We start from the raw sequence: 17350 nt of genomic DNA, 5'->3' as shown, positions 1-17350 counted from the left end.
TTTTTAATGTTACCATTACATATTAACAGTATACACTAAGTGGATTTGTATGCCGCAATATGTGGTAAGCTGCTTGCGTGGAAAAATGAACAAGCAAAACCATTCTGACTTTATAACATTTATTTATCAGCATACATTCCTGATTATATTTTCTGGTCCATTAGCATTGAATCTATAATATGCCACCCAAGTTTTCATGTGACATGCAATGAACTTCAAAGAAAATCTCCCTACAATGTCATGTTATATAGAGCTTGTTAAGCTAATAATTAACACATGCTCTGATCCTATTTCATTCACTTTTTTATTATTTATTTGTCAGTTGGTTAACCAGTGAACTAATCATTTGTTGATTAATTGTTTGGTTAATCAAGCAATCAAGTTTGTCAAAGTTCTTTCATTGACATTCACAACCTCTTGAATGACATGACTTCTCTATCTCAGATCTGATTCAGGTCTCTGATTCATTAATTAACTAAATGATTAATGAAACAATCAATGAGTTAACCTGTTAAGTAGTTAACCAATTAACGAATAAATAATAGAGCAGTGAAATAGAACCCGCATGTGTGTTTATCTTTGGCATAACGACCCTCCTAACATACAAGAAAATGTTTCAACACACAAGTTCACAATCTTGCAAACCAAAAAAAAAGAAAGAAATGAGGAAAAAAGAAAAAGCTCATTAAAAATTGCCAAAAAAAAAATTAATTTTGAAAGTTTTACATATTAGTCTTAAAATATTGTAGTTTTCAATAGTATCTAATGACATAGTACTTCATATTACAACTCAAATTAAATTAATGATTAGCAAATTAGAAACACATCATTAGCCTGATTACCTATATAAATGTTTATTTAAAATATAGATACATATTCCACTCCAAAATCAGGATTATTATAAAAACAAAAAAATTAAAAATTTTACACACTGGGATAAAAATGTTTACCATCACTAACCTAACTGTACAGTTTCAAGTTTCTATGTAGTCAAATCAAACTGATAAAAATTGCAGCCAAAATTTCCCTCAAGTCACACCCTGCCACCTTAAAATATGGAGCGGAGAGGAAAAGGACACATTTAATAATACTGGGTGTCCACAAATTACCATCACAATTTGAAAAATTCAGGAAAAATATGGCAAGTGAGGATAACTCAGTAGAGTTTATTGGCAAACAAATAAAGTTTTATATGAAACATCAAAACACTTCCATTTGGGCTCCATTGGTTGCAAAGAAGTTGATTGATAGATCTCAACTTTGATACAATAAATTATGGAAGTTGTATAGATAACTTATGAACATCCTCTATAATCATGGCTCTATTTAACTGGAATGAACTTGAGGTTAAACAACAAACAGTGGCAACAACAATTAGAAGTGAGGTCAGTGGTAAGGTGTGTGTGTGAAAATGATTTGAGATAAGAGATAGAAATTCCAGTCTGATATGGAGCTTCATATTGTATGTAATATATACTGAAACAATGTCTAACCGAAAGGAAATAATATAAAATCGAGAGAGAGGGTAAGAGAAGGAGAAAGTGTGTGTGTGTAAGACTGGGTAACAAATCACAGCGATTCAGCTTCCGAGAAGCATTTAAATAGGAAAAAAGGAAAAGAATATTGAAACGATTGGTTTCCAAGAATGATATAATGATGTCTGTTAAACTTTATTTTTAAACTACAGATAAGGTGTTACTCGTGATGTAAGTAGATATGTTTGCAACATGCCTGCAGGAAATGAATCCTTAAAACTGAATTGTGGATTCCTATTATATATTATGTATATTATGCACCACCTACCAAAAATAAAACCTCCTTCTTTTCCTTGTGGCCATTATCTCTATTAGAATTTCTGCTGAGAATCTTGTCCTGAGGCTTGATCGGAGGAATCCAAATTGTATAGGAGGAAAAACACATTTGATTTCTTGACTGTGTTTTCATTCTGACATTACAATACATTTAGGAATCAGTCTGTCAAAAGTCTATTTAGCAAATGAAAGTTGTGTTGGCAATGTTATTAGTAGCAACGCAAAGAAATTCTCATGTAATAATACTGTCTACTCCACAGTATGTCAAAAGTAAATTTATTGCTATTATAATTTTTTATGTAGTTGGTTAGTCTGGTGTTTGTATCAATGTTTGTCATTATTCTGCTGAAGATATTGAATCACACAGTAGAATATCTCCGGTTGTATTATGTTGCGAGGAGAGAAGCGGAGGGCTTGTGTTCAAGTCAGAATATAATATAAATTGTTTAGTAACATTTTATTTATTACATGTAAAGGCTACAAATCGTTAAAGTATATGAATTTGATATTAACCACACAGCAAATATCTGTGGTTGTATTATAATGTTTAGAAGAAAGCGGAAGGTTCGTCTTTAAGTCAGAATATAATAAATCATTTTAAAGTTATGGTTTTGTATAATGAATATGCGAGTACCCCAGTTCTCAAAAACTATGACAGTTTTATTCATTACTGAGTATAGAACATCCTTTCAAATTAAATATTAAATTTGTTTCTGATTTTTGAAAGTATCTTCTGTATTGCATGATATATTATCATCATTATTTGATGTCCACTTTTCCATGTTTGCATGGGTCAGACAAAATTTGTTGTGACAGATTTTCTAAAGTCGGATGCTTTTCCTCTCACCAACCCTCACCTGTTTTCAAGTGAGGTGTAATTTTTCCATAAGCTAGACAGGTTTTTCATGAAACACTGAGAATAAACAACCTTGTTTTTATGATGATGATACATTACAATCATCAATTGATGTCTATCACTGCATGCACCTTGCTCAAATGTCTTCTACTACCACCTTGTTAGTGGATTTGGTTGATGGAAACTGAAAGAAGCCCATTATATATCATCATCATCATCATCATTAAACATCTGTCTTCTATGTGGGCATGGATTATATATATATATATATATATATATATATATATATACATAAATACATACATATATACATACATACATACATACATACATAGGGTGTGGTGAATAAATTGTCGTCTAAATTATGCAAAAATGAAAATAACACTGACATCTCATTTTAACTGATATATTTACCAAAATTACATTAAAATTCCTTGAAATACTAATGAGTAAATTTATTCAATAAAATTGCCATTGGCTTCAACCACAGCCTCCAAACAACTTCGAAATCTCCGGTAACTCTTGTGGACGGTCTACATGTTTAAGTTGGTGAATGCTGCCATAATACTTGCCTTCAATTCATCTTTGGTATGACAAAGAGTTTTGTTGGTCTTTCATTCAACTGCACCCCACACATAATAATCAAGAGGGATGCAGTCTGGAGAATTAGGTGGCCAGATGTTAGGGATGATGTGGTTGCAGAAATTGTCTGGCAGCCATGACTGGGTTCTCCAATTTGTGTGGTATGGTGCAGAGTCCTGTTGCTAGACATAGAGCGTTCCCAGCAGCCACCCTCTTGACCCAGGGCAGCACTACCTTCGCCAGGTGCTTCATGTAGGTCTGTGTGTTGAATCCGAGGCCTTGTGGGAAGATGAATGGAGGCATAACATCACCATCACTAGTAATCACTCCAAACACCATGATGTTGACTGGTTGTTTGACTTTTATCACTCTTGGTACATGTCCTCAGAAACAATCTAAAATGTTTGTATTGAAGCTTCCAGCATGAACGCCAAGCAGTACAGCTTATCATTTCCAAATTTTTGGTAGAGTAAATTGTGTCATGGTGCTGTTTTTCTCAGAGACAGTGCCCAGCTGAGCTTACTATACTGTGTAGTCGACAAAATCCAAAACAAACAATGTGCATGCATGAAATTAAAATTATAAAATGGCAACAATTTACCCACCACACCCTGTATTTATGTGTGTGTGTGTGTGTATATATATATATATTATATATATATAGACACACACATATACGTATGTGTGTCTGTATCTCCTTGTCTTGACATAGCTTTGTAGTTATAAATCAATTGCCACACTCAGAAAGTTTTCAAGCAGATGTCTGCTCAATCAGAGCTAAATTACATTTACCGCATTTTATTATATTTCATCTTAGACACAAACCCTGCACTTCACTCTTAATGTTATACAGTCACATTCATCTGTTGTGTGGTTACTATCAAACTTGTATACGTTATCAAGTGCAACCCAGGAATATAATAATAAAAATATTTACCACTTGCCCTGCTTGCCTCGGTCTCAAAGAGGAAGTTTCCAAGTACAAATATTCAAAGAGAACACATAATAATAGATAACAGAATGATTTATTGGAATATTAAATTCAACCCTAGTAATTGGCTGACTGTTTATTATATTAATGTAAGAACAATGAATGACCAACATTGATTCTGACAGTATTTGAACTCAGAATGTAAATAATTGTAATTATATGATTACACTGAATTTTTGTCCAGGATTCTATATACTACCCACCAGAGTATATACAGTAAAATGTAAAGTGGTAACTGTTTTACTGACATGCAGAGGTTACATTTTTCAAGGTTTCTAAAGATCTTAGCTACATTGATATCTGTGGTTTAGTTTTGAGAGTTAAGTGGAAAGTTGATGTCAAAATGTGAGTGTACTGTAACAAAATAAAGAGGTTAAGGTTCTATTTTAGTATTAAGTTGTCAAGAAAGTTCTTGCAGTTTTTAACCTTTAAATTCAGATGCGCATATCTCAGCTCAAACAAAACTTTATTCAGCAAAATAAACACCATCAGAATCAACACACTTTTGCCAATGTGAAACAAGTTTATTTATACCAATAGTATAAAAATCTTGTGTTCTGGTGGCAATGAAGTTGTTGAAGGCGTGTTTGGCATCATCTTGGTTTTTGAAGTATTTCAAATGCTGGGAGTTGTTGAGATGCTTGAAAAAGTGGTAGTCAGTAGGCGAGAGGTCTGGTGAGTATGATGGATGAAGTAGAGTTTCGTTGCCCAATTTGTTCAACTTCTGCAGGGTCAGTTATGTGACGTGTGGCCAAGCATTGTCGTGGAGAAGAATTGGTCCTTTTCTATTGACCAATGCTGGCTGTTGTTGTCGGAGTTTCTTATGCATTTCATCCATTTGTTGACAGTACATCTCCATCGTAATGGTTTTGCCTGGATCCAAAAAGCTGTGATGGATGAGACCGGCCGCAGACCACCAAACTTTCTTTTGGTGCAACTTTGGTTTTAGGAAATGCTGTGGAGCTTCATCAGCATCCAACCACTGAGCTGAGTGTCGCTGGTTGTCGTAAAGAATCCACTTTTCATTGCAAGTCGCAATCTGGTTGAGAAATGGATTGTTCTTGTTGCGTAAAAGAAGGGAAGACAACACTTCAACACGGCATTGTTTTTGGTTGTCGTTCAATTTGTGTGGCACCCATTTCTCAAGTATTTTTGTTTTTTCAATCTCTTTCAAGTGGTTGGAAACTGTCATATACGTTATGTCTAATTCAGAAGCAAGCTCTCAAACAGTTGTGCGTGATTGGCTTCCACTAAGTCTCTTAGTTGATCGGTATCAACATCCGATAGCTGACCATTATGCTTAACATCTTCAAGACTCTTGTCACCGCTATGAAATTTCTTGAACCACCATTGTGCTGCATGTTCATTAGTCATTCCTGGGTCAAACACATCGTTGATATTGTGAGCTGTTTCAGCAACTTTTTGGCCTAGCTTGGACTGGAATAAGAAAATTGTGCGAATTTGCTTTTTGTCCATGTTATACTCAACGTTCCAGAAAAAATGGCCTAATTATTCAAAAAGAAAAAGAGTAACACAATTAGATAGAGTGTAAAATGGGCTTTAAAATGATATATTAAGTCAAAGTAATTTAACAAAAATGAATTTGTAAATACATCATTTAAAACCAAAATTTAAAATTCCGCAAGAACTTTCTTGACAACCTAAGATATAGAGGACAGTTGCAGTTCTTAAAAATATATAATTTCGAGAAATGTTTCTTCATTGGAAATACCAGAAATCAATAAAGTTATAAGTCTTCTGTTATTTATTCAATTAACATTCACAGCAAACCAATATTTTTTTGTGCCCTCAGACATTTATTTAATTTCTAGAACTTCTAAACACTCTCTGAGTTTATTTGAAAACTTTCTTGAGGGGGTAATTTACAACCTCTTACATGTTTTGTAAACTAGATAAATTAATAATAAAAATAATTATCAGTTAAACCGAAACTACAGCCTGATTTATATTTAGGGTTAAGTCTGGGATTCAAAGAAACCGTTGAATATCTGTAACAGCTGGAATTAATACAGTGAAAGAGTTTGTATAATGTTAAGTTTGGGCCCTTCTTCATGTCATATATATGATGTATGTATACATATCAAAACAGACACTGAAGCCTTGTGCTGTGTTCTGCCTAGCCAGCCCCTGTCAAATCCTCCAATCCATGCCAGCATGGAAAGTGGATGTTAAATGATGATGAAGATGGTGGTTGAGTGATTAAGAAGCTTGCTTCCAAGGTTCAGTCCTACTCTGTGACTCCTTGGGTGATCATCTTCTACAATAACCTCGAGTCAGAAAAGCCTTTCGAGAGGATATGATGCACAGAAACTGAATGAAACACATCATGTGTGTGTGTGTTACAAAAAGACCACAAGTGTAGCAAAGCAATGAAGAATTTCACTTTGGGATTCAATCTCATTGCATGCTACCATAGTCTCGGATCAGTGCAAGTCTTATAATTGAAATCAGGTAGTTCTTGGGTAATAGTGAACTAAATTTGTCTTATGGCTTAACCTTATTTACTTGACCTTTGGTTGCTTTTAGCAGGATTCACTCTGCTGCAAACATTCATGCAATGCCTCTAGTATAAAGTAAATCCCTGCTGCCAGTCTTCGAGGCCCAAACATTGGTCACAGCTGCTAGCCCCTCCCTCTGTCTAAGCCATAAAAACATGTGGTTGACTCTATGGAAATTATATGATGACTAAGACTGTGCTAGGCATTCCAGCTACAATTTATCTTTCACTCAGTGTAGTGAGGACTACATTTTCCAAAGTATCTTTTCGTTTCAAAGGGAGTGATTTCAAGGAGGTACTGATACTATTTCTTGTTAATTGAGTAATTGCATAGTGATCCCACCTGCCATTGATTTGTATTGTATATATGGATATATATTTGTAATGTATATCTATATAGGGAGGCGCAATGGCCCAGTGGTTAGGGCAGCGGACTCGCGGTCAGAGGATTGTGGTTTCAATTCCCAGACTAGGCGTTGTGTGTGTTAATTGAGCAAAACCATCTAAAGCTCCACATGGCTCTGGCAGGGGGTGGTGGTGACCCCTGTTGTACTCTTTCACCCCAACTTTCTCTCACTCTTTCTTCCTGTTTCTTGAGTAACGCTGCGATGGACTGGTGTCCTGTCCAGCTGGGAGGGAACACATATGCCATAGAAACCGGGAAACTCGGCCCATGAGCCTGGCTAGGCTTGAAAAGGGTGCAATATATATATATATATATATATATATAATATATATATATATATATATATATATATATATATATAGGGTGCAGGTGTGGTTGAGTGGTAAGAAGTTTGCTTCCAAACCACATGGTCTCAGGTTCAGTCTCTTTGCATGACACCTTGGGCAAGTGTCTTCTACTATAGCCTTCAGACTGACCAAAGGCTTGCAAGTGGATTTGGTTGATAGAAACTGAAAGAAGCCCAGTGTGAGTGTTACTGTCTCCTTGCCTTGACATCTCATGAAAGATGCAGATGAATGTCACCATCATACAAGAGATTTCCTTCATTTTGAATCTTCTGTGAAAACCTATCTGGTCCTGGAGAATATTACCTCAGTTGGAAACAGGTGGTGGTTGGTGACAGGAAAAGAGGATGTTAAATCCTTAGAATAAAACTCAGCTAAAAAAAAAGGAAATCCACAGAATACAATGTTTGAAATATTAAGAATACTACTAATAAAAGGTAAATTTTACCCGACCCCTTTAATATCTTGAATATTGTCTATTGTAAAAGTATAACTGATTTATTGCACTTAATTTTTAGTAACAAAATCTTATATGGACCCACCAAGGGCCATGTGAACCCTGTTTGAGAACCACTGGTGTGTAAAGGTTTTTAGTGACAAGTTGGCTTCAGTGTTCATGACCTTCACAAAACCTCTGTGTCTGGTGAGATTGAATTGGTCAGTTAGTATTGAGTCTGGACATCTGAAAGAACATGGTAAGGGTTGGCAGTAGATCTTAAAAATTCTGTTGAAATACACAAGAATCTTCCAAAGTTTCATAGTCTAGTCTAATTTGAATAATGTTGTTGTCATCATTGTTATTGTTGTCATATTTAGTAGTGACTTGTCAATAAATAACGGCTATAACTTTATCTGTTCAAAACATATAGTATTATTCCAAGTGAAAGGTGTCCAGTGTCTTCCCCTGCCACTACCAACCACTAGCCTGCTGCTTTCCACTTCATTTTGGCAGCTCTTGGAACCAAGTTAAAATTATGATAAAAATGACTAGAGAACAAAAAAAACACAAACTCAGGGATGCCTGCAGCATAACAGCTTAATAGTAAAGTGGTTGTTAGCAAATTTGATGCATTAAGCCGAGAAATGTTTATTATATTCCCTCTTGCATCACTGTAATTACTTTCGTTTCTAATGACAAATAATGTTTGTGTGTTTGTGTTACAATTAATTCAGAAAATAGGAATTTGAAAGGATTTTGGCATTAATAAGGGCACCCAGCTGCTGAAGCTCTGTCAAAGCTGACACTGGTCTGACATAGCTTTGCAGCTCAAAGAACCCTATCAAACCATCTAACCTATGCAAGCGTAAAAAATGACTGTTAAATGATGATTTTGATGAAGATTCAGTAAGATAAGGTTTGTAAACATTACGAAGCACCAATGTCAGATATTAAACAGAAACAGGTGTGCTCATACTGTTGTGTATCTATTGCTCCCTGGATGACCCTAGATTACTCTTTCTTTATCTAGAACTCTCTCTCTCTCACCCTCTATTCTTCTCTCAAATTATGGACTTTACAGTAGTTTTTTTCTGCTATTTTTCATCTTCACAAACATGACTGTGTGATTTAGAAGTTTGCTTCATAGTCACCTGTTTCTAGGTTCATTCTCCCCATCTGGACACTGGAACTTTTGTCTTCTCTCATAACTTTAGCTAACCAAAACTTTGTGAGTGGAATTACTTAGTAAGCAGAAGCTGTGGGAGTTCCTTGTGTGTTTGGGTTTATATCATCATCATCATCATCACCATCATCATCGAATGTCTACTTTTCCATGCTTACATGGGTCAGAAAAAATTTGTTGAAGCAGATTTTCTGCAGCCAGATGCCCTTTCTGATCCCAACCCTCACCTATTTCCAAAAGAGGTAAAATTTTCCCATAGCTCAACATGCTTTTCACAGAAAACTGGAAACAAAACATCAATTGCAGCGTGGAAGGTGTTTATAAGCCATTTAAGAAACACGCAAAAACCATTAGATTCATTTCAACATTTAAATTTAATTTGTCAAAATATTTTCCGTGGTCTCAAAGCGACGAAAATATTTTGACAAATTAAATTTAAATGTTGAAGTGAATCTAACAGTTTTTGTGCGTTTCTTAAATGGCTTATAAACACCTTCCATGCTGCAATTGTTTTCGTTCCAGCACACGATCTCGGATCACGTCACTTGCTATGCAAGTACATCTCCGTAAAAAAACATCAATTGTTTGATGATAATGATGCTCATTTACATCCATCACATGCTATCTTGACATGGGCACCTCAAATACACACACACAAATGCACATGCACACAAACACACACACACACACATTATATACAGTGTCTGACTGAAAGTCAGCATGAAAAAATTTTCATTTTAATTAATATTTTCCTTTTGTTTTAGTAAATTTTGTATTGCATCTAAAAATATTTTAAAAACATGATAAAGAAAACATTTATTACATGACGATAAACATATATATATAACATGACAAAAAGGAAATCTATTTTTTAAAATTTAATTTGGTGATATTAGCAGGAAAATGAACTGTGAAGGGAAATGAGCCAAAAGTATAGTGCTTCTTGGAAACCCCACTGTGAGGCATCAGCAGATGCAGACTACTTGGAAATGAACCGAAGCAGTGCTTCACAAATTATTAATCAGTGCAAAAGCATAGGAAGTGCAAACACTTGAAATGAAAATTGTGGTGATGACAGCCATATATTCGATGAACATGACCTTTGTCTTATGAGGCAAATTTCAATCAAAGGCCCTCAAAGTACTTCATGTGATGTTAATAACCAACTTATACCATAAGGTGTACACACTGTGTAACAGGCAGTGTGTAAATGAAACAGGCACCTGTGCCATAAACTAGCCAAAATGCCTCACTTTTTACTAAACAACAGATATATTTCTTTATTGCCCACAAGGGGCTAAACATAGAGGGGACAGACAAAGGGATTAAGTCAATTACATAGACTCCAGTGCGTAACTGGTGCTTAATTTATCGACCCTGAAAGGATGAAAGGCAAAGTCAACCTCGGCGGAATGTGAACTCACAACGTAACGGCAGACGAAATGCGGCTACGCATTACGCCCGGCGTGCTAACGGTTCTGCCAGCTCGCCGCCTAAACAACAGATAGCTAAACGATATGAATAGGCACTTAACCCTTTCGTTACCAACCCGAAACCGGCTCTGGCTCTGTAGTACAAATGTCTTGCTTTCATAAATTTTGAATTAAAATCTTCCACCAAACCTTAGTCACAATTTATGTTCCTAACACTGGCTGAATGATAACTAAGTTATTTTACTAAATTCTTTGTTATATTTAAAGCAATTGAAAGCAACACAGAGCATCTCAAAATAAATACAGTAATGAAAGGGTTAAACACCAAAACTGGACTGTGGAACAAGGGAAAACAGTCATTTTTAGCAATGAGGCAATGATTCAGATTATAAATGGTCACCCAAATTTTGTATGATTAGTAAATGATCATCCTCTAACTCTGAACTGAGTCTTACAGACATTAAAACATGAGGTGCAAGTAGTGATCTGGGCATGTTTGCACTAAGTGGGGGACTGGATATAGTCAAGTATTTGAAGGAAAGCTTCATACTGAACATTGTGTAAAGGACGTCATTTTATGTTGTGTTGTGTTGTGCTGCAATTAAATTACTGGTTTTCCAAATTCTGCTGGCATTTTTCAGCAAGATAACACATCAGTTCATATTAACAAGCGTTCTATGGATTCCTTTTGTCAACATGGCATAACACTGCTTGATTGGCCTCCATCTTTACCAGATTTAAATCCAATCAAAAACCTCTGGAGCATATGCAAAAAGCACATAAAGTCACTATGACCTTCATCGAAACAAGATGTCATTTAATCTTTTTTTTTTTTTTTTTTTTTTTTTTCAAATTTGGCACAAAGATGATGAAATTAAGGAAATCTGCCAAAATCTGATGGTATCTACACCCAGAAGATTAGCCATTGTGTTGTTCATTCTAAAGGAGGTCCACTAAAATATTAAGCTTAACTCGCAGTATTTTCTCTCTCTACTTAATTTCACATGTCAGTCTGAAAGTTATGCTTGTGTTATTTATTAAATTATAGAAAAAGTTTTTTAAATATATGCTTTTATGACATCAAGCAAACTTGCTGTCACACAATGTATGTGTGTAATATATATATATATATATATATATATATTATATATATATATATATATGTTTTGCAAAATAGTGGTTTTGTCTCTAATAATATTTTATATATATATATATATATAATATATATATATATATTATATCTTGTATGATATAGACAGGAAAGTGATATTTTTGAACATAGTATCACTGTTGAAATAGCTGAAGAATTGGGTAATATTACCCTTACCAGGCAGAAAAGTTATTCGGTTTGTTGACAACTTTTTCTGCCTTGTAGGGTAAAATACTGCCCAATTTTTCTGCTGTTTTAATGGTGATACTGCGTTAAAAAATATCACTTTCTTGTCTGCATCATATGATATGCATTCAGCGCTTCTAAAAAGCAAATGAAAGCTTGCTTATGTACACGTGATTGTTATTTATTTATATATATATATATATATATATATAAATAGGAAAAAAGCAACAAGAATGGATTAAAATCTCGGTACAATTGTTTCGTACGAGGACATCTTTAATAAGCTACAAAAAATGCAGTAAATACAGATGGCTCGTACTCGTCAGCAATTGTACCGAGATTTTAATCCATTCTTGTTGCTTTTTTCCTATTTGTAATCACCCCACTTGTCGTATGGTTAACACCATATAGATTTCCGGTGCATCCTAGTTAAGGACCATATTCATGTGAATTCATTAGAATTCACTTGAATCTCAATTACTTAAACCGTATATATATATATATACATATACATGTGTTGGACAAAATAATGGAAACACCTTGCATCATAGCATCATAATTTTCAAATATTTATAAAACCGTCCCCAGATCTCAATATTATTAAACATTTATGGTTCATTTTAAAACAAGTGAGGAGTCGATATCCTCCACCATCACCACTCTAAGGACTGGAGACTATTTAAGCTGAAGAATGGACAAAAATTCCTTTGGAAACAATTCAAATTTTGTACGAGTCCATACCTCGTAGAATTCAAGCTGTACTTACTGTGGTCCTACCCCATATTAAAATTAATTTGTTTGAACTTTTAAGGCATTTCCATTATTTTGGCCAACCACTGTATATATATATATATATATATATACACATACACACACGCACAATGATACATAAAAACACAGTTTACACTTAAATAGAGACTCAGACCAGTGCCAAATTAAGGCATAAGTTAAACCAGATTCAACTTAGGGCCATGCAATTCACAGTTGTGTCCAACAACTAAAGCCAAATACCATCATCATTTATTGTCCATTCTTCATGCTGGCATAAGTTGGACAGTTTAACAGGAGCTGACCAGGCCCCATTTTGTCTGTTTTGTCATGGTTTCTCTGGTTGGATTCCCTTCCGAATGCCAAACACTTTACAGAGTGTACTGGGTGCTTTCACTGTGGCACAGGGACTCCATGGATGGTTTTACTTTGTGATGGAAATATTTGTACCTACATTTGGCAGGATCATTAGCACCCCAGGTGAAATGCTTAGCAGCATTTTGTCCATCTTTATGTTCTGAGTTCAAATTCTACTGGAGTCAACTTTGCCTTTCATCTTTTTGGGGGTCAATAAAATAAGTGCCAGTCAAGTACTGGTATCAATGTAATCGACTTATCCCCTCCCCTGAAATTGCTGGCCTTGTGCCACAATTTGAAAACAATATTTGTACCTACATACCAACATAATTGCTCGCCAACAATTTGCTAATTTGTTTCTCTCGACTTAGTCATTTCGTCATCAAATTATTTTATTTATCTATTTTTATGCAATATTTGAAATAAGATATTTTGCTTTGTTCAGTTTTATTCTTGAAAGCTTCTTTTTTTTTATTTTTGCATTTTAAAATATTTTTGCTTATTTATCTTTGCTATATCTCTTGTTGCTGTAATCATCTATTTAGGTGTATTCTAATTAAAGTTGCACATTGCAACGTTGCTATGAATTTCTGGTTGTATTTTTAAAATCTACTTTCTATACTATTTGCAAATTTGGAAGCATTTCAAGTAATTTTTCTGAAAAAAAAAAGCAAAAAAAAAAAAAAACAAGTCTTTGTAATCCTTACATTCTTTTCTGATGTAGTATTAATCTTTTATTTTAATCTTCTACATTTGAATTCTCAATAAATATTACTTGCAGGTATTTTTAATTTAATTTTTTTTTTTATTCCTTCCCATCACTTCTAAATTCATGTGGTGGACATTTGTTTTTTTGTTTGTTATGTAATTTTGCTGTATTATATAAACCTTAAGCTATATTTGTTATTTTAACCTAAGAAGGAAAAAGCTCACTTGATCAGACTGGTTGAACATTTTGAGATCTGCATTTAAACTCTGTAACCAATTAATATATTTACATATTCAAACCCCAGCAATATACAACATTTGCATTTGGTTAAACATATTTTGTCTGAGTAGATCATATAAAAATGACAGACATTGCCTTGGTCTTTTTTTTTTTTTTTTTTTTTTTTTTTGGTATAGGCCTAGGAGTGGCTGTGTGATAAGTTGCTTGCTTACGAGCTGCATGGTTCCGGGTTCAGTCCCACTGCGTGGAACCTTGGGCAAGTGCCTTCTGCTATAGCCTCAGGCCGACCAAAGCCTTGTGAGTGGATTTGGTAGACAGAAACTGAAAGAAGCCTGTCGTATATATGTATATATATGTTTGTGTGTCTGTGTTTGTCCCCCAACATCGCTTGACAACCGATGCTGATGTGTTTACATCCCCGTAACTTAGCGGTTCAGTAAAAGGAGCCCGATAGAATAAGTACTAGGCTTACAATGAATAAGTCCTGGGGTTGGTTTGCTCGACTAAAGGCGGTGCTCCAGCATGGCCTCAGTCAAATGACTGAAACAAGTAAAAGAGTAAAGGTATCTTTTCATCTTTTACATGTTTTGGTCATTGGACTGCAGTCATGTTGGAACACACGGCCTTAAAGGATTTTAGTCGAATGAATCTACTCCAGTACTTATATTGTAACCCTTTGGTGCTTAAGCCGGCCATATCCAGCCCAAATATCCTACATGTTTTACATTCAAACTGGCCATATCCAGCCCCTCACACCTAACCTACATTGACATTCTAAGAATAAACTATCACACCATTGAAACTTCAAAGCTGTAAGATAATGTATGATTAATTGAAAATAATTTGAGTGAAAAAAGTATTATATTTAACAGATGAATCTGAACACTAAAGGGTTAAAGCTTGTACCTATTCTATCAATCTCTTTTGCCAAACCGCTATGGATATAAACAAACCAGCACTAGTTGTCAAGTGAAGGGTTGGGCATGTATACATGCACACACACATTATTAATGAGTTTCTTTCAGTTTATATCAACCAAATCCACTCACAAGGCTTTGATCACCCCAGGGCTATACCAGAAGACACTTGCCCAAGGTACCAAGCAGAGGGATTTTGCTCGTAATCATGTAGTTTGGAGGCAAGATTCTTGCTATACATCATCATCATTGTTCCATACTTCACACAAGCTAGATGGATCTTCATCAGAACTCTGTGATTGTTTGGTACATTTTTTTTTACCCAACTGTCATCCTCCATCACATATCCATACCATGCTGTCTTTCTTCCTTCTACACTACATCCGATTCCTGTTATATCCTGTTTCTCTTTCCTCTAATTTGTACGCCATTCATGTCCACTTTTATTATTCAGTGGAATCTGCTCAACTTATTACTTTCCAACCTTTGTACATCCTCCTCATTCAGTGCCCATGTTGCTCTACCATGCAACATAACATTTTGCTATCAAACATCATATAATCTGTTCTTGACTCAGAGAGAGAGAGAAAACTTTTATTGCAAGAAGAAGTAATTTCCCTTTTAGCTCTTCCCATTCTGCTCCTGCTTTAATTACTTCCACCACTAATTACATCACTTGGCTAAGAGAAGCTCTCAGCTACATCTGTAGAACCTTCTGAGCATTTGAAGCAATTTGTTTTATGGATGCACTTACTACAAACCATTCCTCTGTATTTGGTGTGTATGATGTCGTTTTATTTATCAACCCTGTGATTCCACCACACTCTTTGTGATCCATAGGTACATGTCATGGAATTCCTGGGTACTCTTTCTCTGTATAGCAAACATAGCCACTTTCCATATGACAGTAATCCTGTCTTCTTTCTTGCTAACTAAAACTCTTGTTTTTGTCTTTGCTAGCTTTATTCTGAAGCCTCTCAATTCTAATTTTTGCTCCCACATTTGGAATTTCTTATTTAAATATTCAACAAGTTCAATTATGAGAACAAGTTCTCTATGAGACCACCAGAGCACAAAGGGAGGAACTCTATAAAACGTCTTTTCTAGATTAATAAGTATGGTTAAAAGAAAGCATCAGTAGAACCCTGTCTCATATGTAGGTACGTACTGCATCAGTAGTACTCCACCATACCCCAAATCTGAACTGCATCTCACCTATGCTAATTCTGTTTCTAATCATTTACATGAAAACTTTCTGCCAATTTTCATAACTTTGTCCTTCACCTATGCAATTGCTTCTTGGTCTAAATAAAAATATTTTACCTTAGAATATTACATAAAACACAGCTCAACATATCTAGGATTTGAATTGGTCTAAATAAAGATATCTTGTCAAAATAGGTTGTATAAAACAGGACCTAGCATTGTTCGGGTAATAATTCCTATGATGGTGAAGTTTTAGATGCTGCAACATTTATACTTCCTGTGGTCAACATTCTTTTATATATCAGTCATAATATCTGTATATGTTGGTTATGAAACAGTGTTTCTGTGTCAGCCTCTCTTCAGTATATTGCCTTTTCAAACTTACCGCCTTTTCTCCTGATCTACCACCATGTCCTTCTCCTCTGTACAATGATTAAAATCTCACTCAATCCCATTAATTCTTTGTTGTCTCCCAATGATTATTCACCCTGCTACCAAAATGGAGTTTACATTTCTCAAGATATGTGAAGGCAATTCCAATAAAGTTACCCTGAAACATAACTGATACACTCTCTATAGAGAGTGTATCAGTTATTTGATGCATATGTCACAAGTTTTTAAGATATATATTTTTTATGGGGATAGCTAATGTTGGTTCCTTTGTAGATAATGTCTTCAATATGTACACAATATATTACTGGTGACATGATATGAGCTACTCTGTATTGATTTTATTGAAATGTATGTATTGGACCATGATATTTGATAACTTGTTAATATATCTTCATTTCTTTTATTTTGTAGATCAATTAACACATGATTGCCCCCCTTCTCAAGCACTACAGTTAGGATTTGAACTTGCTCTCAAAGAAAGAGATGCTGTTTTAAGAGAAAATGCTAAAGCAGTAGAAGAACGTGATTCAGCACTTAGACAGTATCATTTAATGAAAAATGAACGTGACCAGGCTCTGCATGGTTTGGAAAACCTAACTGGTAAAAGTACAAAATCCAGCAATACGTGAGTATTTGAGCATAAACCTTCAATTTCCATCTTTCTTTTAATCTCTGACCACTTTTAGAAAATTTTGCATATTTGTTTTAATGTTATGAATTGGAAGGCTGTGTGGCCTTTGCATGTCCTTAGAAGCCACTAAGGTTAATGATGCAGATGATATTCCTTCTGAACAATTGCAAGTCAGTTGTTTAACATTTAAACCTGTCATATCTGACCCAAATGTTCTACCTGTTTTATGT

At 34.9% G+C, this 17350-nt stretch overlaps 1 protein-coding gene across 8 annotated transcripts in view; it reads left to right on the top strand.

Annotated features, from left to right (window-relative positions):
* The window catches only part of LOC115223434 (tight junction protein ZO-1), an 832981-nt gene that overhangs the window by 384324 nt on the left and 431307 nt on the right, over positions 1–17350 (top strand). For all 8 annotated transcript variants that reach the window (XM_029793980.2, XM_029793979.2, XM_029793984.2 and 5 more), the window contains one exon: positions 16901–17114. In XM_029793980.2, coding sequence (XP_029649840.1) covers positions 16901–17114 — 214 coding nt within the window. The remainder of the gene's footprint in view (positions 1–16900; positions 17115–17350) is intronic.

This window comes from Octopus sinensis, linkage group LG23 (genome assembly GCF_006345805.1).
Source record: "Octopus sinensis linkage group LG23, ASM634580v1, whole genome shotgun sequence".
Taxonomy (NCBI): Eukaryota; Metazoa; Mollusca; class Cephalopoda; order Octopoda; family Octopodidae; genus Octopus; species Octopus sinensis.
The sequence above is the reverse complement of the archived record's forward strand: the minus strand, read 5'-3'. Positions and strand labels throughout refer to the sequence as shown.